The following is a 24,834-nucleotide window of genomic DNA, read 5'->3' as shown; positions in this document are numbered from 1 at the left end:
GATGGCCTTTATGTCCCTTTTGTCTCTTGTCCATCACCATGTTCGCCCTGCAGTCCTGTAAGCTCTCTGACAGCCCCTTAGGGAAGTTGCGGACATTGCGCAGTATATCCACACCGAACATCTGCGTTATGTTCAGACTACTTCGTTATAAACCTGAGGAGGGCAGGATCATATAAGGTACATGAGAAGTGAGGAGGGCAGGATGATATAATACATGAGAAGTGAGGAGGGCGGAATAATATAATACAGGAGAAGTGACTTGTTTTAAACAATCTTTAGATCTGCAAAGTTTAGGCACAATCTAAAACTTTTAAAAATGTTTCTCAGGCTGAAACTATTGATGCCCTAGAATAGGGTACCAGCAGCAGATCATCGGGGGCTGTCACCCAGGACCCTCACCAATCAGCTTATGAGAAGCTACTACAGATATCTGGAATGCTCACAGCGCTGTCTAGAGTGTAGTGGCCCAGTTTAGTATTGCAACTCTATGACTCCTGTGCACCCCAAAAGCATCCTACAGCCCCCCATGTGCTTTCCAAGTGACCCCAAGAAACTCCCCTTGTGCACCCACAAAACCATCCCACAGCCCCTTATGTACTCTTCAATTCACCCCTAACACTCCCGCCTCCAGTGCTGCATCTTCAACACAGCAGCCTCCACTAGCCAGTCATGTGACCGGAGATATCACCTGACCTTCTGACGTCAGGCCTCATTTTTCCCACTCCACTCTAGTATAATAACCACGCTCCGCCCACCGTGTCTGCCAGCCGTCACTATGAAGTCAGCGGGCGTGGTCTCCTGCTCTGCACCTGCGCAGTATGTCTCTCTGGTTGTCGGTGCGCGCCAGTCACCTCTTGCCGTCTGGGTGTGTAGTGTTTGTGCTCCGCGCTCAGCGCCGTCTCCTCCCGACCAATCACAGAGCTCCGGGCAGGTAAGTGCCCACCGCGGTGCCCCCCGCCAATGCAAAGCCGAGCTGTGCTTGATTGACATTAGTTTCCACCAATCACAGTGGTGGGGTCCCTACATATATAAACCCCCTCCTGTGCTCTGCAGTGAGGCTGTAGTCCCTGGAGACGGTGTGGTTGTAGTCAGGGGAGGGCTGGCCGTCCAAGTGATTCTCGCACACATGTTCTCTGCACTTCCTGGTTCCTTTTTTCATGTGGTCTCCATAGTAACGTGCGTTAAAAGAAGACACCCTGATTGAAATGACTAATTAGTAAATACCCCCCCCGGAAGTCCTGATAAATACACGTCTGAGAAACGGATGCAAATCATGCTTGAAAATTGCAAAAAACGCAGGAAATTCACACGGAAAACGGTCAATTTTTCATTGACCACGATGGGACTCGGGAGTCCAGGCTGGCGGTACAGCTACCTGCAGGATGCCCACCGGGTACAGATGCTGCATGAAATCCGTGCCCATACCAGCGTGACTCCGCCCCTCTAGTTCATGCCATGTGGATTTCAAAATCTCACTAAGAAAATGAGGTGTAACGTGTCCCCACAAACCCCACAGCGGGCGATCTGCGGAAGCACTGCCACGCATCGTCATGGTGATCACAACTTCACGGTTCAAAGGAACATAAAAAACGTGAAAAGGAAATAAAACATGTTACAAAAATAATAAAATCCCCTTTTTTGCGCACTTTCCACTCTAAATAAGAAAAAAAGCCACATATTTGGTGCCATTGTATCCGTAACGACCCGAACAACAAACTAATCGCACTATTTATCCTGCGGGGCAAAAAACGTTAAAAAAAAATAAAAACGAAGCAGCTAAAATGCCTATTTTGTTAATTTCGCCCACCAAAAGCAAGGAATAGAAGTGATCAAAAAGCTGCTTGCACCCCGAAATGGTGCCGACTACCGATCATCACGCAGAACACAACAGAGCGCTGCTGGGGGAGGAGAAGGTTGTGGGACGGGGAGGGCAGCCATGTAGAAAATAACGATTTACAAGAAAAAGGTATTTTATTGTAAAAAAAAAAAAAAAAAAAAAAACCTATAAATTTGGGATCATCGTAATCGTACCAAACCGCAGAAAAAATATGGTGTCATCCAGGCCTGCCGCACATGGGGGGGCTGAAAGCGCTTTGCCATGTTTTACTTTTGTTTTCGTCCGAGGCGACGCTGCGGCCCACACCAGCTATTAGCGCTCCATCGTTGGTAAGCGCTAAATACCCAACAGACTCCGCTCGAAAATCGCGTCCGCCTGCGGCTGTGTGAGAGGCTCCATACGGGAACAATGGGACCCCCGACAGCGCAGCGCTAACTGCTGATAAACCGTGTGTGTGAGCGATGCCCTGTGCTGTATGATGGCGGCCCCCGCACACGGACTGATTGTTGCTGCGGAATCCGCGGCGGGCGTCTGAACCGCGCATCCGCAGCAAATGCCGTCCATAGCATGATAGGAGAAAACACTTTTTCCTTCATACCTGCGGAAATCAATTGCGGTTTCTGCTCACAGAGGAAAAAAAAATCGCAGCATGCTCCATTTGTGTGTGGATTCTGCGCGGGCGGAAGCTTTTTGACTCGCAGCCCGGTGGAAATGTCGCAGAAAGGCCTGCTCTGGTCAGCACGCTGTATCGTTGATCGGCTCATGTGAAAGGGCTCTTCAGCCTCGCTGACGACTCGTACCGCGTGCTGTCGCAGCATGCAGCCTGGCATTGAGCTGACCTCAGTGAGGCCTAGTGACCATACCCAACTGACAGGAAGAGCTGCAGACCCTTTAACCCCTTCCTGGCCGCCTCACGTAAAAACGGAAACTGTGTGCAAAATGTGAAAAAGTAAAAAATAAATAAAAAGCCACTCTTACCCCCAAAACTCCCAATGTTAGACAACGAGCAGGGCACAAACACACGGGAGTCAGACGCGCGATCATCAATACGTCACGCAGGATGTAGGTTACACAAAACATCGGATTACTAACCCAGCCACCAATTTTGCTCTATTTTACCCCAAACCTGTCTGCTTTTGCGCCTGCACCAAGGGCTCATTTACACGTCTGTATGAGAGGGGCGCCAGATATTTTTGGGCACAACACATATTATTAATTGCACAAACTACCTTAAGGCTGGGTTCACACGGGGCGCAATCCCGACAGAAATCTTGCGGTTTGGCTGCAGCGAAAAAAACGCGAGATTTGCGCCGGGTAAGTGCAGCTTCACAACCCATGGCACTTGGACGCAGGTTTTGGAGCGGCTTGGCCGCATGCTTCTCTGTTGAGGCTGGCGCTCCGTTAGAGAGGAGCGCGGACGGAACAGGAAAAAAAAATAGTCATGCTGCGTCCCGGGAGGTCCGCTCCGCAGCGCTGGCTTCGCCGCGACGGATTGGTCATCTCATCTTACGCTTACACCGTAATTTTTTACACCGTGTCTTCTACTAACTGACAGAAAATGGTGAAAATTAGAGCACAGGTTTCAGTTTCAGGCGCGTAGAAAGGCGATGAACTTCAGGATCTCCGTTAGCAGTCATCAGCATTTTAGACCCCTTTGGATTCACCAGGAGTGTCTTCACTGATACATGGTAACAAACCCTCAGCTGTGAGATTTATTAGGTCTGTAAGCGGCTCCTCAGAGGGTTTCCTTTCACTGACAGCAAGCAGAAGTCATGGAGATGGTCTAGAACTGAAAGACAAAGTGCGTTAGAAGGCTGCAGAGGTTTTAGTTTTGCTGTGCAGCCTGGACCCGAGGCTCGTGATCCGTGTATAATGGGAGGCACGGGGGGGGGGGGGCGCTGTGCCCGGCCGGTGTGTGCCAGGCATTTGCTGAGGTGGGCATTCCAGTTGTGCACCATCAACAGAGCTGAGGCCACACACCTCAGAGTAGGTGTCGTTCCCTGCAGGCGCGCCGCAGCGGTGTGTGTGTGCCGCCATGTTGTATGCTGATGCACTCATCCTGTCACATCTTCCCTTTTAAGCCTCCACACTGAGGGGTTTGGCCGGACGCACGGATGGCGGGTCATCCCCCGATGCAACTTATTACCACCGCCTCCATCGCTGCAGCGGTCGCCGCGCTCGGAAGGTGCGCACATTGCATTACACGTGACTGCCTCCTGTTGTATGCTCTGTACATGGATTGTAGTAGAAGGCCACTGATTGGTTTTTGGTTATTTTAACCCCTTCAGGACAAGAGCTTAGCTCATTGCTTAGCGATGACGAGGGTACTCACAGCCCATATGCAATGTTAATTACGTATAGGCTGCGGGTCGGACGTCTCCAGTCGTGTGAGACCAGCTTTCACCGTACAGGATAGCGAGGGCGGTATTTTAATAGTTCTGTCTTTTTATGAACCCAGCGATACCAAATCTGTGGGGGTTTTCATTGCTAATATTTTGTTGGGAAAATGGGAGTTTTGAACTTTTTAAGATTTTTTTCTTTATTTTTAATACTTTTAAAAACATTATTAAACCTTTTTTTACATTTAGACCTCAAAGGGGACTTGAACTTGCGATAGCTTGATCACTTGTACTATATACTGCAGTACTTCCGTATTGCAGCATATCGTGATTTTCACTGTTACCTACATGCAGGCATTAATAGGCATACATGCCTGGCAGCTCCTTCTCCAGGCTCGGCGCTGCCATGCTAGCCCATCAGCACCCTGCGATTGTGTCCCAGAGAGGATGGGGGGGTGGAGCTCGGATCATGGCAGTTGCCAGCGACTGAACGTTGATTGCCACTGGGTATGGAACAGACTTGTTTCCTGCACCCACTCCATACAACCCTCATGGCCGTACGATGCCATTAGTGTCTATTATGTATTGCCTGCTTATTTTCCTATAGCTTTGCATGTGTCAGTCTTAACTGTATTTTGGCATTCTATTCATGAATTGGGGTGCTCAGGATGTGGCAGCTGCTGGCCCCACCCAGAGAGTGTTCCTGGCAGGCGTTGTCTGAGGTTTTCTCTTGTGGGTTGAGGTGTGAATGATCTGTTTGTTCTTCCCACAGTTTCTTGCTGTCTTACTGGTGTCGCAGCCGCTCACCTGCAATGACGACTCACGTCAAGGCGTTGACCTCTCCTTACCCAGGCTCCAAGGTGGACCGCTGGCCGGTTCCTCAAGAGAAGGTCAGCTGGTCAGAAGACTGGCCAGAGTACCAGCCTGTAGAATACACTGCCCCTTCAGTCCTTGCCCAACCCGCCTGGGCAGACCCTCCGCAAAGGTGAGAGATGCACTAAAGCCACCCATTAGTCTACTTCAGCTTACCATTCACTATGAATCCTGTGGGGGTCATCTACATGTACTTCAGGTACGCTAAAAAGTGCGCAAATCATTCTTGTATTCTGATTGGTGGAACCTCTAGTGGAAAACAGCAGAACAACCACTAGGGGGCACATCCATTATACACTGAATGCCCCTTTATTAGAAATGCAGCCCTTTCATAATTGACGCCTTCCAGTATGGAGATTCTCCCCGTGACCCCGGAGTGCGGCATAAAATCACGGGACAAGTTTTCTGTGGATCAGTTTTAGTGCGAATCCACATTAGTTGGGAAAATCCAGCGATCGGAGCGACTTCCAATGAGGCCGGGTCATCGGTGCTAGACTAGTGGGTGGTTGGGATTTCACTGCCAACCGTGGGGGGTTTCTCATTTAACACTGTGGAGAGTATACCGAGAATGGCGCGAGCCAGAAAAAACATCCAGTGAAAGGAGATCCTCTGAACCGAAACAACTCATCACCAAAAGGGGTCGGAGGAGGATGTCAGCAATCATTCTGACCAACACAGCCAAGAGCAGCCGAATACAATGCTTGTGCTCACACTAATGTGTCCGTTCCTCTGAAGGGACGGGTATAACAGCATATGACCAGTTCCAGCGCCATTGTGTCTTAAAGAAACAGAAAGGCGATACTTTGAGGGGAAAAGAGCGCAAAACTTGTATCACTGAGCAGCGGAAAAACATCTCCTGCTCAGAGGGATCCAGATTTCTGTTGCTGATGGGAGGTCAGAATTTGGCGCAAGCAGCATGAATCGATGACCCCTTCCTGTCAGCTGGACAGAACATGTCAGCATCTCCATCTATTCTGCAGCAACTACAGGAAGCCTCCTGTCCGCAGGGGCCGGTATTCCTGCAGAACGATTTCAAAACCTACTGATGAATTGCTGCAGTGATGAAGGTCACAGATGTTACTAGATGGGGGTCTTTAATAAAGAGGCCATTCAGTATATGAATTCCAATGAGAGCAGTGCAGCAGATCTTCCTTCTCATGTCTACAAATGCCCTACATCTAGAGAATGATCCCCATTAAAGGGGTTTTCTAGGGAAAATACTATTGCTGACCTATTCTCAGGATAGGCCATCAATAGTTAATTGGCTGGGGTCCGCCGCTCGGAACCCTGATCGATCAGCTGGTTGTATGCCCGCTGACAGTTGTCCCATTGATTTCAATGAGAGCTGCGCTTGCACTTACAAGCGCCGGCCACTGCTCAAGGGTCGGAGCATCTGCTTCCACTCCGGCCCCAATTTATACCGGTGTGATCAGCTAATTGGTCAGGGTCCCAAGCAGTGAATCCCCGCTGATTATAATAATTATCTATTGATGGCCTATGCTCAGGTTAGGTCATCAATATTGTTTTGCCCGGAAAACCCCTTTAAGCAGCTTTAGTAAGTCACTTATGTATTGTAACACCCGGAGCTGCAATCACAGTTCTGCCTTCTGCTGCTTGGAATCTGTCAGCACTGTGCACGAACACGGTAGCTGGACTGGTGTAACCCTTGGCTCATGCAAGGATCGCATCTCCGATAAAGCAGGTTGTGTCCGACACTGAACCAGCAAGGGGTGACAGAGACATCCGACTGCCTGAGAGCTACCAGCAGGAATGTGAATGCAGCTTTTGGTGCGACTGGAGTAGACTGAATGTCGTCACTGGAGAGTGATCAGTAGAAAGTTCGTTAAGCCAAGAATATCCATGTGATTTGCAGCAATGAAGGCTTCTCCCCACAATACAACGCTCTCGATGGACAGGTACAGAGAACCAGCTTTGAAGGGACGTACAAAGTGATGGACGGATCACCAAGGTGGGTGTGACCGACATAGTGGGGGTCTTAAAGGGGTCTTCTATCACCTTTGCAATCAGATCTGATTACAATTATTCTCTTTCATTCTCAGGAACCCCTCAGGGCGGACAGGGGTAATAGGAAGAGGATTATTAGGCCGATGGGGGCCTAACCACGCAGCGGACCCCATCATAACTAGGTGAGTACTACTACTGCTCTCATGGAGCTGCTACTATGGTGCTAGTATGTGTCTTATATCATGCTCCCCCTACAGGTGGAAACGAGATGCTGCAGGGGAGAAGGTAATGCACCCCGAGTCCGGGAAACCCTTGTTACAGTTTGTAGCAATACAGAGGAAGGACTGCGGGCAATGGGCCATCCCCGGGGTGAGCATAATCTAACGCACTCTTCCTTCAGGCACAGGATGCTACTGTATATCAGCTATGTATAGGGGAATATCACCAGGAGTGGGCGCTATAACAGGGGTGTCTCAGGTCACACGAGGCTGTGTAACAGTGATGATCCCCATTAAGTACAGATCAGGCACTGAGAGACTCTGCTTGTGTGACAGTCTATGTGGGCAAGATTACACAATATGTGATCGCTCTCACGGGGCGGATTACCCAAATAGAACAGGTTGGGTTGTACGGTAATATATCAACACAAAGCAGTGATTAATCCACCAGCAATCAGCAAATATATTCCCTGTAATCAAAAAGTCTTACTTCACAAACAAGATTGAACCTGAAAACAGAAATGTTCATAATCTAATAGTCACATAACATGTAGGACTACAGTGTATTATCTACTGCAACAGAACCTAGAACCTATATATATATATATATATATATAAACTACCTATGTAAAAGACTATAACTACTATAGTATTCCCTTCTATGTACAAGAATATTACTACTATAATACTGCTCCCTATGTACAAGAATATAACTACTATAATACTGCCCCCTATGTACAAGAACATAACTACTATAATACTGCCCCCTATGTACAAGAATATAACTACTATAATACTGCCCCCTATGTACAAGAATATAACTACTATAATACTGCCCACTATGTACAAGAATATAACTACTATAATACTGCCCCCTATGTACAAGAACATAACTACTATAATACTGCCCCCTATGTACAAGAATATAACTACTATAATACTGCCCACTATGTACAAGAATATAACTACTATAATACTGCTCCCTATGTACAAGAATATAGCTACTATAATACTGCCCCCTATGTACAGGAATATAACTACTATAATACTGCCCCTATGTACAAGAATATAACTACTATAATACTGCCCCCTATGTACAAGAACATAACTACTATAATACTGCCCCTATGTACAAGAATATAACTACTATAATACTGCTCCCTATGTACAAGAATATAACTACTATAATACTGCTCCCTATGTACAAGAATATAGCTACTATAATACTGCCCCCTATGTACAGGAATATAACTACTATAATACTGCCCCCTATGTACAGGAATATAACTACTATAATACTGCTCCTATGTACAAGAATATAACTACTATAATACTGCTCCTATGTACAAGAATATAACTACTATAATACTGCCCCCTATGTACAAGAGTATAACTACTATAATACTGCCCCCTATATACAAGAGTATAACTACTATAATACTGCCCCTATGTACAAGACTACAAATACTATAATACTGTCCCCTATGTACAAGACTACAACTACTATAATACTGCCTCCAATGTACAAGAATATAACTGCTATAATACTTCCCCCTATATACAAGAATATAACTACTATAATACTGTCCCCTATGTACAAGACTATAACTACTATAATACTGCCCCCTATGCACAAGAATATAACTACTATAATACTGCTCCTATGTACAAGAATATAACTACTATAATACTGCCCCCTATGTACAAGAATATAACTACTATAATACTGCCTCCTATGTACAAGAATATAACTACTATAATACTGCCCCCTATGTACAAGAATATAACTACTATAATACTGCCCCCATGTACAAGAATATATCTACTATAATACTGCTCCCTATGAACAAGAATATAACTACTATAATACTGCCCCGTATGTACAAGAATATAACTACTATAATACTGCTCCTATGTACAAGGATATAACTACTATAATACTGTCCTCTATGTACAAGAATATAACTGCTATAATACTGCCCCCTATATACAAGAATATAACTACTATAATACTGCCTCCTATGTACAAGACTACAACTACTATAATACTGTCCCCTATGTACCACAGTATAACTACTATAATACTGCCCCCTATGTACAAGAATATAACTTATATAATACTGCCCCCTATGTACAAGAATATAACTTATATAATACTGCCCCCTAGGTACAAGAATATAACTACTATAATACTGTCCCCTATGTATAAGACTACAACTACTATAATACTGTCCCCTATGTACAAGACTACAACTACTATAATACTGCCTCCTATGTACAAGAATATAACTGCTATAATACTGCCCCCTATGTACAAGCATATAACTACTATAATACTGCCTCCTATGTACAAGACTACAACTACTATAATACTGCCTCCTATGTACAAGAATATAACTGCTATAATACTGCCCCCTATGTACAAGGATATAACTACTATAATACTGCCCCCTAGCTACAAGAATATAACTAATATAATACTGCCCCCTATGTACAAGAATATAACTACTATAATACTGCTTCTATGTACAAGAATTTAACTACTATAATACTGCTCCCTGTGTACAGGAATATAACTACTATAATACTGCTCCTATGTACAAGAATATAACTACTATAATACTGTCCCCTATGTACAAGAATATAACTACTATAATACTGCCCCTATATACAAGAATATAACTACTATAATACCGCTCCCTATATACAAGGATATAACTACTATAATACTGCCCCCTATATACAAGAATATAACTACTATAATACTGCCTCCTATGTACAAGACTACAACTACTATAATACTGTCCCCTATGTACCACAATATAACTACTATAATACTGTCCCCTATGTACCACAATATAACTACTATAATACTGCCCCCTATGTACAAGAATATAACTACTATAATACTGCCCCTATATACAAGAATATAACTAATATAATACTGCCCCCTAGGTACAAGAATATAACAACTAGAATACTGTCCCCTATGTACAAGAATATAACTGCTATAATACTGCCCCCTATGTACAAGCATATAACTACTATAATACTGCCTCCTATGTACAAGACTACAACTACTATAATACTGCCTCCTATGTACAAGACTACAACTACTATAATACTGCCTCCTATGTACAAGAATATAACTGCTATAATACTGCCCCCTATGTACAAGAATATAACTACAATAATACTGCCTCCTATGTACAAGACTACAACTACTATAATACTGTCCCCATGTACAAGAAGATAACTACTATAATACTGCCCTCTATATACAAGAATATAACTACTATATTCCTGCCCCCTATGTACAAGAATATAACTACTATAATACTGCCCCCTAGGTACAAGAATATAACTACTATAATACTGCCCCCTATGTACAAGAATATAACTACTATAATACTGCCCCCTAGGTACAAGAATATAACTAATATAATACTGCCCCCTATGTACAAGAATATAACTACTATAATACTGCTTCTATGTACAAGAATATAACTACTATAATACTGCTCCCTGTGTACAGGAATATAACTACTATAATACTGCTCCTATGTACAAGAATATAACTACTATAATACTGCTCCCTATGCACAAGAATATAACTACTATAATACTGTCCCCTATATACAAGAATATAACTACTATAATACTGCCCCTATATACAAGAATATAACTACTATAATACTGCTCCCTATGTACAAGACTACAACTACTATAATACTGCCCCTATGTACAAGAATATAACTACTATAATACTGCCCCCTATATACAAGAATATATATACTATAATACTGCCTCCTATGTACAAGACTGCAACTACTATAATACTGCCCCCTATATACAAGAATATAACTACTATAATACTGCCCCCTATATACAAGAATATAACTACTATAATACTGCCCCCTATGTACAAGAATATAACTACTATAATACTGTCCCCTATGTACAAGAATATAACTACTATAATACTGTCCCCTATATACAAGAATATAACTACTATAATACTGCACCTATGTACAAGACTACAACTACTATAATACTGCCTCCTATGTACAAGACTACAACTACTATAATACTGCCTCCTATGTACAAGGATATAACTTCTTTAATACTGCCTCCTATGTACAAGGATATAACTTCTTTAATACTGCCCCTATGTACAAGAATATAACTACTATAATACTGCCCCTATGTACAAGAATATAACTACTATAATACTGCCCCCTATGTACAAGAATATAACTACTATAATACTGCCCCCTATGTACAAGAATATAACTACTATAATACTGCCCCCTATGTACAAGAATATAACTACTATAATACTGCCTCCTATGTACAAGAATATAACTACTATAATACTGCCCCCCATGTACAAGAATATATCTACTATAATACTGCTCCCTATGAACAAGAATATAACTACTATAATACTGCCCTGTATGTACAAGAATATAACTACTATAATACTGCCCCCTATGTACAAGAGTATAACTACTATAATACTGTCCCCTATGTACAAGAATATAACTAATATAATACTGCCCCCTAGGTACAAAAATATAACAACTATAATACTGCCCCCTAGGTACAAGAATATAACTACTATAATACTGTCCCCTATGTACAAGACTACAACTACTATAATACTGTCCCCTATGTACAAGACTACAACTACTGTAATACTGCCTCCTATGCACAAGAATATAACTGCTATAATACTGCCCCCTATGTACAAGACTACAACTACTATAATACTGCCTCCTATGTACAAGAATATAACTGCTATAATACTGCCCCCTATATACAAGAATATAACTACTATAATACTGCCTCCTATGTACAAGCCTACAACTACTATAATACTGTCCCCTATGTACCACAATATAACTACTATAATACTGCCCCCTATGTACAAGAGTATAACTAGTATAATACTGTCCCCTATGTACAAGAATATAACTACTATAATACTGCCCCCTAGGTACAAGAATATAACTACAATAATACTGTCCCCTATGTACAAGACTACAACTACTATAATACTGCCTCCTATGTACAAGAATATAACTGCTATAATACTGCCCCCTATGTACAAGAATATAACTACTATAATACTGCCTCCTGTGTACAAGACTACAACTACTATAATACTGCTTCCTATGTACAAGAATATAACTGCTATAATACTGCCCCCTATGTGCAAGAATATAACTACTATAATACTGCACCTATGTACAAGACTACAACTACTATAATACTGCCTCCTATGTACAAGACTACAACTACTATAATACTGCCTCCTATGTACAAGGATATAACTTCTTTAATACTGCCTCCTATGTACAAGGATATAACTTCTTTAATACTGCCCCTATGTACAAGAATATAACTACTATAATACTGCCCCTATGTACAAGAATATAACTACTATAATACTGCCCCCTATGTACAAGAATATAACTACTATAATACTGCCCCCTATGTACAAGAATATAACTACTATAATACTGCCCCCTATGTACAAGAATATAACTACTATAATACTGCCTCCTATGTACAAGAATATAACTACTATAATACTGCCCCCCATGTACAAGAATATATCTACTATAATACTGCTCCCTATGAACAAGAATATAACTACTATAATACTGCCCCGTATGTACAAGAATATAACTACTATAATACTGCCCCCTATGTACAGGAGTATAACTACTATAATACTGTCCCCTATGTACAAGAATATAACTAATATAATACTGCCCCCTAGGTACAAAAATATAACAACTATAATACTGCCCCCTAGGTACAAGAATATAACTACTATAATACTGTCCCCTATGTACAAGACTACAACTACTATAATACTGTCCCCTATGTACAAGACTACAACTACTGTAATACTGCCTCCTATGCACAAGAATATAACTGCTATAATACTGCCCCCTATGTACAAGACTACAACTACTATTATACTGCCTCCTATGTACAAGAATATAACTGCTATAATACTGCCCCCTATATACAAGAATATAACTACTATAATACTGCCTCCTATGTACAAGCCTACAACTACTATAATACTGTCCCCTATGTACCACAATATAACTACTATAATACTGCCCCCTATGTACAAGAGTATAACTAGTATAATACTGTCCCCTATGTACAAGAATATAACTACTATAATACTGCCCCCTAGGTACAAGAATATAACTACAATAATACTGTCCCCTATGTACAAGACTACAACTACTATAATACTGTCTCCTATGTACAAGAATATAACTGCTATAATACTGCCCCCTATGTACAAGAATATAACTACTATAATACTGCCTCCTATGTACAAGACTACAACTACTATAATACTGCTTCCTATGTACAAGAATATAACTGCTATAATACTGCCCCCTATGTGCAAGAATATAACTACTATAATACTGCCTCCTATGTACAAGACTACAACTACTATAATACTGCACCTATGTACAAGACTACAACTACTATAATACTGCCTCCTATGTACAAGAATATAACTGCTATAATACTGCCCCTATGTACAACAATATAACTACTATAATACTGCCCCCTATATACAAGAATATATATACTATAATACTGCCTCCTATGTACAAGACTGCAACTACTATAATACTGTCCCCTATATACAAGAATATAACTACTATAATACTGCCTCCTATGTACAAGACTACAACTACTATAATACTGCCTCCTATGTACAAGACTACAACTACTATAATACTGCTTCCTATGTACAAGAATATAACTGCTATAATACTGCCCCCTATGTGCAAGAATATAACTACTATAATACTGCCTCCTATGTACAAGACTACAACTACTATAATACTGCACCTATGTACAAGACTACAACTACTATAATACTGCCTCCTATGTACAAGAATATAACTGCTATAATACTGCCCCCTATATACAAGAATATAACTACTATAATACTGCACCTATGTACAAGACTACAACTACTATAATACTGCCTCCTATGTACAAGGATATAACTACTATAATACTGCCCCTATGTACAGGAATATAACTACTATAATACTGCCCCTATGTACAAGAATATAACTACTATAATACTGCTCTCTATGTACAAGAATATAACTACTATAATACTGCCCCCTATGTACAAGAATATAACTACTATAATACTGCCCCCTATGTACAAGAATATAACTACTATAATACTGCCCTCTATGTACAAGAATATAGCTTCTATAATACTGCCCCCTATGTACAAGACTATAACTACTATAATACTGCTCCTATGTACAAGAATATAACTGCTATATTACTGCACCCTATGTACAGGAATATAACTACTATAATACTGCCTCCTATATACAAGAATATAACTACTATAATACGGCCTGCTATATACAAGAATGTAACCACTATAATACTGCCCCCTGTGTACAAGAATATAACTACTATAATACTGCCTCCTATGTACAAGCATATAACTACTGTAATACTGCCCCTATGTACAAGAATATAACTACTATATTACTGCCCGCTATGTACAAGAATATAACTACTATAATACTGCCCCTCATGTACAAGAATATAACTACTATAATACTGCTCCTATGTACAAGAATATAACTACTATATTACTGCCCCGTATGTACAAGCATATAACTACTTTAATACTGCCCCCTATGTACAAGAATATAACTACTATAATACTGCTCCTTTGTACAAGAACATAACTACTATAATAGTGCGCCTATGTACAAGAATATAACTACTATAATACTGCCCCTATGTACAAGAACATAACTACTATAATACTGCCCCTATGTTCAAAAATATAACTACTATAATACTGCCCCCTATGTACAAGAATATAACTACTATAATACTGCTCCTATGTACAAGAATATAACTACTATAATACTGCTCTCTGTGTACAGGAATATAACTACTATAATACTGCCCCATATGTACAAGAATATAACTACTATAATACTGTCCCCTATGTACAAGAATATAACTACTATAATACTGCCTCCTATGTACAAGAGTATAACTACTATAATACTGCCCCCTATGTACAAGAGTATAACTACTATAATACTGTCCCCTATGTACAAGAATATAACTACTATTATACTGCCCCCTATATACAAGAATATAACTAATATTATACTGCTCCCTGTGTACAGGAATATAACTACTATAATACTGCCCCGTATGTACAAGACTATAACTACTATAATACAGCTCCCTATGTACAAGAATATAACTACTATAATACTGCCTCCTATGTACAAGGATATAACTACTATAATACTGCCTACTATATACAAGAATATAACTACTATAATACTGCTCCCTTTGCACAAGAATATAACTACTATAATACTGCTCCCTATGTACAAGCATATAACTACTATATTACTGCCCCCTATGTACAAGAATACAACTACTATAATTCTGCCCTGTATGTACAAGAATATAACTACTATAATACTGCCCCCTATGTACAAGAATATAACTACTATAATACTGCCCCCTATGTACAAGAATATAACTACTATAATACTGCTCCCTGTGTACCGGAATATATCTACTATAATACTGCCCCGTATGTACAAGAATATAACTACTATAATACAGCTCCCTATGCACAAGAATATAACTACTATAATACTGCTCCCTATGTACAAGCATATAACTACTATATTACTGCCCCCTATGTTCAGGAATATAACTACTATAATACTGTCCCCTATGTACAAAAATATAACTACTATAATACTGCTCCTATGTACAAGAATATAACTACTATAATACTGCCCCCCTATGTACAAGAATATAACTACTATAATACTGCCTCCTATGTACAAGAATATAACTACTATAATACTGCCCCCTATGTACAAGAAGAATATAACTACTATAATACTGCTCCCTATGTACAAGAAGAATATAACTACTATAATACTGCTCCCTATGTACAAGCATATAACTACTATAATACTGCCCGCTATGTACAAGAATATAACTACTATAAAACTGCTCCTATGTACAAGAATATAACTGCTATAATACGGCCTCCTATGTACAAGAATATAACTACTATAATACGGCCTCCTATGTACAAGAATATAACTACTATAATACTGCTCCTATGTACAAGAATATAACTACTATAATACTGCTCCCTGTGTACAGGAATATAACTACTATAATACTGCCCCGTATGTACAAGAATATAACTACTATAATACAGCTCCCTATGCACAAGAATATAACTACTATAATACTGTCCCCTATGTACAAGAATATAACTACTATAATACTGCCTCCTATGTACAAGGATATAACTACTATAATACTGCCTACTATATACAAGAATATAACTACTATAATACTGCTGCCTTTGCACAAGAATATAACTACTATAATACTGCTCCCTATGTACAAGCATATAACTACTATATTACTGCCCCCTATGTACAGGAATATAACTACTATAATACTGCCTGCTATGTACAAGAATATAACTACTATAATACTACTCCTATGTACAAGAATATAACTACTATAATACTGCCCCGTATGTACAAGAATATAACTACTATAATACTGCCCCCTATGTACAAGAATATAACTACTATAATACTACCCCCTATGTGCAAGAATATAACTACTATAATACTGCTCCCTATGCACAAGAATATTACTACTATAATACTGTCCCCTATGTACAAGAATATAACTGCTATAATACTGCCTCCTATGTATAAGAATATAACTACTATAATACTGCTCCTATGTACAAGAATATAACTACTATAATACTGCTCCTATGTACAAGAATATAACTACTATAATACTGCCCCCTATGTACAAGAATATAACTACTATAATACTGCCCCTTATGTACAAGAATATAACTACTATAATACAGCTCCCTATGCACAAGAATATAACTACTATAATACTGTCCCCTATGTACAAGAATATAACTGCTATAATACTGCCTCCTATGTATAAGAATATAACTACTATAATACTGCTCCTATGTACAAGAATATAACTACTATAATACAGCTCCCTATATACAGTAATATAACTACTATAATACTGCCCCCTTATGTACAAGAATATAACTACTATAATACAGCTCCCTATGCACAAGAATATAACTACTATAATACTGTCCCCTATGTACAAGAATATAACTACTATAATACTGCCCCCTATGTACAAGAATATAACTACTATAATACTGCCTCCCATGTACAAGAATATAACTACTATAATACTGCCTCCTATGTACAAGAATATAACTGCTATAATACTGCCTCCTGTGTATAAGAATATAACTACTATAATACTGCTCCTATGTACAAGAATACAACTACTATAATACTGCCTCCTATGTACAAGAATATAACTACTATAATACTACCCTCTATGTACAAGAATATAACTACTATAATACTACCCTCTATGTACAAGAATATAACTACTATAATACTGCCCCCTATGTACAAGAATATAACTACTATAATGCTGCCTCCTATGTACAAGAATATAACTACTATAATACTGCCCCCTATGTACAAGAATATAACTACTATAATACTGCCTCCTATGTACAAGAATATAACTACTATAATACTGCCCCCTATGTACAAGAATATAACTACTATAATACTGTCCCCTATGTACAAGAATATAACTACTATAATACTGCCTCCTATGTACAAGAATATAACTACTATAATACTGCCCCCCTATGTACAAGAATATAACTACTATAATACTGCCCCCCTATGTACAAGAATATAACTACTATAATACTGCCCCCTATGTACAAGAATATAACTACTATAATACTGCCCCCTATGTACAAGAATATAACTACTATAATACTGCTCTTATGTACAAGAATATAACTACTATAATACTGCCCCCTATTGTTGCATCTCAGTATCTCTTCTAGGTAGTGCAGTGTGGTTGCTTGTTATTGCAGTGTACTCCTGATTATACACTATGTTAATGTGCTCCGGCAGGGGATGGTGGATCCCGGAGAGCTGGTGACTGCCACGCTGCGCAGGGAGTTTTGCGAGGAAGCGTTGAACTCTCTGGAGAGCACAGGAGAAGAGAAGGACACGGAGCAGAGGATCCAGAGCCTCTTCTCTCAGCAGCACTTAGCGGTAATGCTTCCTGATGGTCCACATTAATGTGGGTTTGTAGTCCTCATTTACCGGGATTCATGCCCATTTAATATTGGCGTTATCATCCCAGCTAGAGGAAAACTGATTGATACGGACTGTTTCTGGTGGGTGGTCTGTATGGCTGTGTGTAAGCCTTCACTTATGACTGTTCTTTACAGGTGTACAGGGGGTATGTGGATGACCCTCGTAACACTGATAATGCCTGGATGGAGACCCAAGCTGTCAATTACCACGATGAGACAGGTTGGTATATTACAGTCCAGTAATAATAGTATAGCTGCTCCTTTCCTTCTAACCTCTGATGCCAGTCTCTGCCATCTTCTTAACAGGGCACATCCTGGACAAGTTGACGTTACAAGCTGGTGACGACGCAGGCAAGGTGCAGTGGGTGGACATGAGCAGCAGCTGCAGCCTGTATGCCAACCATGCCCAGTTCATTCAAATAGTGGCGGAGAAGAGGGGTGCCCACTGGTAGTAACCACACAGCTTTGGCAGCTCACCGCTGTGGTATTCTGGTCGTTTTCTGCCAGTACACCAGTGGGCTGTAGTCACTTTATAAACTGTACCCAATGTGCAATTATTACAGATGTCTGCAAAAGGCTGCACTCACGGAAACTGGGCAATGGATTTCCCATCAGTTCTTGGCTCACGGAGGAGACATCCGTCACTTCCAACCTTTGGAATGCAATAAAATAAAAATTTCCCTACTGCCAGGTCTCCAGTGAGAGTAAAGATTGTGCAATCAATGCCTAGGAGAGGCGACGCTTCCCGAAATATGCTGCCCCTCTGGTCTACCTGTGCAGCAACCTGGAGATTATACTGGGGTCACTTTTGAACCTAAGTTTCTTACATACTGAAACTTTGTGTGCAAGTAGATGAGACCTTGTCACAGCCCCTCCCCCCTCATGGACTCATTTTAGGGGCTGTATTAGAGTCAAAACACCTGGATATAATCCAGAGCTGCACTCACTATTCTGCTGGTGGAGTCACTGTGTACATACATTACTTATCCTGTACTGATCCTGAGTTACATCCTGTATTATACTCCAGAGCTGCACTCACTATTCTGCTGGTGGAGTCACTGTGTACATACATTACTTATCCTGTACTAATCCTGAGTTACATCCTGTATTATACTCCAGAGCTGCACTCACTATTCTGCTGATGTAGTCACTGTGTACATACATTACTTATCCTGTACTGATCCTAAGTTACCTCCTGTATTATACTCCAGAGCTGCACTCACTATTCTGCTGGTGGAGTCACTGTGTACATACATTACTTATCCTGTACTGATCCTGAGTTACATCCTGTTTTATACCCCAGAGCTGCACTCACTATTCTGCTGGTGGTGTCACTGTGTACATACATTACTTATCCTGTACTTATCCTGAGTTACATCCTGTATTATACTCCAGAGCTGCACTCACTATTCTGCTGGTGGAGTCACTGTGTACATACATTACTTATCCTGTACTAATCCTGAGTTACATCCTGTATTATACTCCAGAGCTGCACTCACTATTCTGCTGATGTAGTCACTGTGTACATACATTACTTATCCTGTACTGATCCTGAGTTACCTCCTGTAGATCTTTTATTAGAAAAGTATAAAACACAACCAAACATGAACAATAACACAACTGTATACAACAAGATGAGGCCCTTCCCCCGGTCCATGACCCATCAACAAAAGAAAAGTCACTTTATACCCATTCCCCCTCCCCCGCTGTACACTCACACAGCCACTCATACTCAATATATAACAAAAATACTTAAAAGAGCATATCACTACAGAAAACTAGAACTACAGGTCCAGCCGAACCCCCTGAAACCACACAAATAAAACGAAATAGCGTTAAACAATAACAGAAATAACTAACCAAACCATCCTAACATAAAGACTGAGCCAACCGGCATATAACCAAACTAATATTTTTTTTTTATTTTTTTTTTTGGGTCCCCAGTGCAGCTTGGGGGCCATGCCTGCTCCACCAGTCCGTGCCCAGAGTTCAAAGTTCAGGACGTGCCAAGCCACACCAGGGGTTTTTTTTTTTTTTTTTTTTTTTAAATATACATCATACCACACTTTTCCCTGCCGCAGCCTGGGGGCCATGCCCACTCCACCAGTCCGTGCCCAGAGTTTGTTTGGGACGTGCCAGGCTACGGCTCAAGGCGTGAACCCCACTCCCCCCAACTCCCCACCCAACCTACCTACCACCCAAAATGTGAATATATACAATATATACAAAACCATAATAAACTATACACCGATATACATACTATACAATATTCATACAACCCGAAAGCCTAAGGTTGGCTCACCTGCAGCCCTACTTCTTTTCATTTTGCCCAAACCAAAACAAAAGGCTTCATGGTGCCTCACAGCCCACCACCGGGATTGGAGATGATAAACCGGGCACATACACGGCAATGCCCTTTCCCTTCTCTTTTTTTAAAAAGGTCTCCCTATTCTTTCCCTAATTTGCCCTAGACTGTCCTTAGTCTGCCCCTCAGTCTGACCCTTCATGGAAAACTTTCCCTGCCCTATCCCTCCTCTCTCCCTATCCTGTCCCTATTCTCTCCCTACTCTGCCCCTAGTAAATTAAGAAAAGACTGTCCCTAACGAAATACAAGCCCTCTCCATAGGAGAGAAGCCTTAGATGTGCCCAGCCTCTCATACTCCAAAGAACGCACCTTCACCAGGTCACCCAGGATGTTCCTACATACCGTATCCACGGGGAGGATTTTCAGCTCCGTCGAGATTAGACACCGTGCACTCCAGATGTGGAACCTGACCACTAGGCTAACTAGAAATAAAGTGCAGCGGTTCCTGCCACCAAGACCTCTGAAGGCTCCATAAGCCCACTCCGCATAGGAGAGGTGTGCCAGCTGACGCCAGCCTATGGAGACCCCTACCCGTTGGTAAACCTCTGTATTAAAGGGGCACTGAAGCAGGAAATGCTCCATGCTTTCCAGCACGTCGCTGCACTCCTGACGGGGGCAACCCCTGTCAATCAGAGGCCTGCTCTTCAAGTTACCCCTTACATACAGTCTCCCGTGAAAGCAGCGCCAAGCCAAGTCCCAAAACTTCAAGGGGACCCGGGTTGAATTCAGTAAACGTAACCCTCCCTCCAGGTCCCGACTTGGGCAGTCCTTGAGCGCCAGGGGCTTCTGGAAATGGGTCAACAGGACTCTTTCGTCGAGGAGCCTCCTCGTCAGAGTCCTGATCTCCCACATCCCCAGACCCCACCGGCGTATCACCTTCAGAACCAAGGTAGCGTAAGCCGGGAGATGTCCGTGCTGCGTGCGAAGGTCCTTCACTCGCCCTCCTGTCTCCCATTCCTGGAAGAAAGGCCGAAACCATCCCCGGCAGGAGTAGACCCACGGAGGAGCCCTCTCTTGCCAGAGGTTGCCTATGTTGATCTTAAAAAAGGTGTCTACAAGAAACACCACGGGGTTGACCATAGATAACCCCCCTAGTCTCCTCGTGCGGTATGTAACATCTCTCCTGATCAGGTTCAACCTATTCCCCCACAACATTAGGAAGAACAGGTTGTAGACCCGGGTCCAGAGAGGCTCTGGCAAAATGCATACGCTGCCCAGGTAGATGAATAAAGGGAGCAGGTATGTTTTGATCAGGCTAACTCTTTCCCGAAGGGTTAAAGACCAACCCTTCCACTGATTAACCTTGTGAGTGGCACCGTCTAGCCTGTCTACCCAATTTTGCATGGGGTAATCCCCCTGGCCAAATTTGATGCCAAGAACTTTTGCTGAAGTCTGGGGCACCGGAAGAGTGTCCGGGAGATCAAACACAGGATCTCCCCTTCCTAACCAGAGACTTTCGCACTTATCCCAGTTGATCCTGGACCCAGATGCCTCTGAGTAGCCATCCACCTCCGACACCACAAACTCCGCCTCCTCCCTTGAGGATACGAAGAGCGTGACATCATCGGCGTATGCCACTGCCCTCAGGGTAGCCTCCGGCACCGCCCGGTCCATCCCAACCCCTGCTATAGGTCCACGATCAACCCTCCTGAGGAAGGGATCTATCGCAAACACATACAACAGGGGACTTAGAGGACAGCCCTGGCGGACACCGGACCCCACCTCGAAAGGGCGGCCAAGCCAACCGTTCACCAGCGGGAAAGTCTCAGCCCCTGCATACAATGTTCGCAGCCAATCAACAAACCCCACTGGCAGGCCGTATCTCAGAAGGACTGACCAGAGGTACTCGTGGTTAACCCGATCAAACGCTTTGGCCTGATCCAAGGACAGCAAGTACCCCTCCCAGTGACCAGCCCTACCCTGCTCCACTGCCTCCCGGACACCAAGAACAGCGCTAAAGGTGCTACGGCCTGGAACAGAGCAATGCTGGGCGCCCGAGAGGAGCCGGGGTGCAAACTTGACCAACCGATTAAACAGCACTTTTGCCAGAACCTTCCTGTCCGTATTGAGAAGTGCTATGGGACGCCAGTTCTCAATACGGCTCGAGTCTTTACCCTTTGAAAGAAGGATCAAAGCTGACCTCCTCATTGACTTTGGCAGAGTGCCCGAGGAAAGACACTCGTTTAATACCTCCGTCAAGAGGGGACTCAAGAGGTCCTTGAAGGTCTTATAATACTCGGATGTTAGTCCGTCCGGTCCTGGCGATTTTTTGAGCCGGAGCCCATCAATCGCCAGTTTAACTTCCTCTATTCTGATCTCTCCTGTCAAAACATCAAGAGAGGTGTCTACCCCCGGCTCAGGGACAGTTTCAGCCAGGAAAGCCGACATCACTTCCGAATCTAGATCCCTCTTTCCCAAGAGTTGCGAGTAGTAGGATCTGACGACCTCCAGAATCCCTGATCTGGATCGATTCAGGGATCCTGTACTATCGATCAGTCCAGTGACCACTTTACTATTCACTGACATCCTACAGTTTCTGTAAGGGTCGGGCGAGCGGTACTTCCCGAAATCCCTCTCAAAAACCAAGGATGCGTGTCTATCGTACTGGCACTTCTTGAGCAAAGATTTCACTCTGGAGATCTCCTCGCGGCTACCTCCAGTCGAAACGAGATGTTCGAGTTTCCTCCTCAGGCCGTTGTACAGGCGGTACCTGTCCAGGCATCTGAGGTTGGAGAGCTCTCGGAAGAACCTCGCTGCCCTCCTCTTGAACATCTCCCACCACTCTGACTTACTGCTACAGAGATCCAGTAATGGTACCTGGCTCTGCAGAAAATCCTCAAAGGACTGTCTTATCTCTGCTTCCTCCAGGAGTGATGAATTCAGTCTCCAATAACCTCTGCCCATCCGGGGGGTCTCTGCAACATTCAGAGAAAACAAAATCAGACAGTGGTCGGAGAATTCCACCTCAACAACGGACACTGGTGAAGAGATGGCTTCCTCCTTCAAAAAAAACCTGTCTATTCTTGACCTGCTCTGACCTCTATAATAGGTGAACCCCTCGTGGCCTGGGGTGTGCCGGATGTGGACATCCACCAGGCGAGCCTCGCTAGCTATGCTATTAAGTGCGACGCTGTCAAAAGTCAACCGCCTGTCTCCAGAGCCTCCCCTATCACGGGCTCTTGTGACTGCATTAAAGTCACCTCCAAAGACAACTTGGCGGCTGGTAAAAAGGTAGGGCTTGATCCTCATAAAGAGACTCTTCCTGTCCTTTTTTGACTGGGGACCATAGATGTTTACAAGTCTCAATTCTTGTCCCTTCATGAGGACATCTAAGATCAGGCACCTTCCCATTTCTAATTCAATAACTCGTCGGCATTCAACCGCTGCGGTAAAAAGGACCGCCACTCCGCTATACGGCTCGGCCGCAAGAGACCAGTAGGAAGGGCCTGACCTCCACTCCCTTTTTGCCTTATGTATCGCTGCCAAATCAGACAGCCTGGTCTCCTGCAAAAATAAAATGTCAGCTTCAACTCGGCTGAGAAAATCAAAGGCCGCAAATCTAGCCGTATCCGACTTAATGCTGGCAACGTTAATTGATGCCAGAGTCAGCGGAGTGGGTGCCGCCATCATGAGTGATTAAATTAGACGGCTTTCTTCCTCACACACCCTTCCTCGGGGTCAGAGGAAAGCCCCTTGCTTCTTTTTTTGGACATAGATGTGTCCATAGCAAGGGATCCCCCGACCCCATCGTCCTTGTTTCCAGGCTCTAGAGTCGCCTCCTCCCCTGTAGGAACTATGCCTCCACGAGGAGGAGACTCAGCGCCCCCTGTTGACCCTTTCTTTGCCCCAGGAACCTTGCCCTTTCCTTCCCCCTCAGAGGAGGAAGAGATGTCTTGAAGGGCTCGGGACCTATTGGAGTGTCCAACTGGAGGTGAGCAGGCTTCCCCTTCCAGTACTTG

At 42.5% G+C, this 24,834-nt stretch overlaps 1 protein-coding gene across 2 annotated transcripts; it reads left to right on the top strand.

The window, feature by feature from the left end:
• Positions 1-778: 778 nt before the first annotated feature.
• NUDT9 (nudix hydrolase 9) lies at positions 779-19,197 on the top strand. Of its 2 annotated transcripts, XM_066576935.1 has the most exons (9): positions 827-931; positions 3,919-4,022; positions 4,949-5,161; positions 6,923-7,018; positions 7,110-7,196; positions 7,272-7,383; positions 18,323-18,466; positions 18,646-18,730; positions 18,817-19,197. In XM_066576935.1, exons 2-9 carry the CDS (start codon positions 3,952-3,954, stop codon positions 18,960-18,962), a joined length of 954 nt encoding a protein of 317 aa, XP_066433032.1. In that variant the 5' UTR covers positions 827-931; positions 3,919-3,951; the 3' UTR covers positions 18,963-19,197. The 2 variants fall into 2 exon arrangements, with proteins under 2 accessions (XP_066433031.1, XP_066433032.1); XM_066576934.1 differs by lacking the exon at positions 3,919-4,022 and having other exon boundaries at positions 779-931.
• Positions 19,198-24,834: the final 5,637 nt, after the last annotated feature.

This window comes from Eleutherodactylus coqui, chromosome 8, assembly GCF_035609145.1.
Source record: "Eleutherodactylus coqui strain aEleCoq1 chromosome 8, aEleCoq1.hap1, whole genome shotgun sequence".
Classification (NCBI taxonomy): Eukaryota; Metazoa; Chordata; class Amphibia; order Anura; family Eleutherodactylidae; genus Eleutherodactylus; species Eleutherodactylus coqui.
The sequence above is the reverse complement of the archived record's forward strand: the minus strand, read 5'-3'. Positions and strand labels throughout refer to the sequence as shown.

Coding starts and splice junctions, on each gene's coding strand:
- NUDT9 (XM_066576934.1), top strand. CDS start 819: ATGTCTCTCTGGTTGTCGGTGCGCGCCAGTCACCTCTTGCCGTCTGGG. Junction 5,162..6,922: donor TGGGCAGACCCTCCGCAAAG/GTGAGAGATGCA, acceptor TGTGATTTGCAG/CAATGAAGGCTTCTCCCCAC. Junction 18,731..18,816: donor CAATTACCACGATGAGACAG/GTTGGTATATTA, acceptor TCTTCTTAACAG/GGCACATCCTGGACAAGTTG.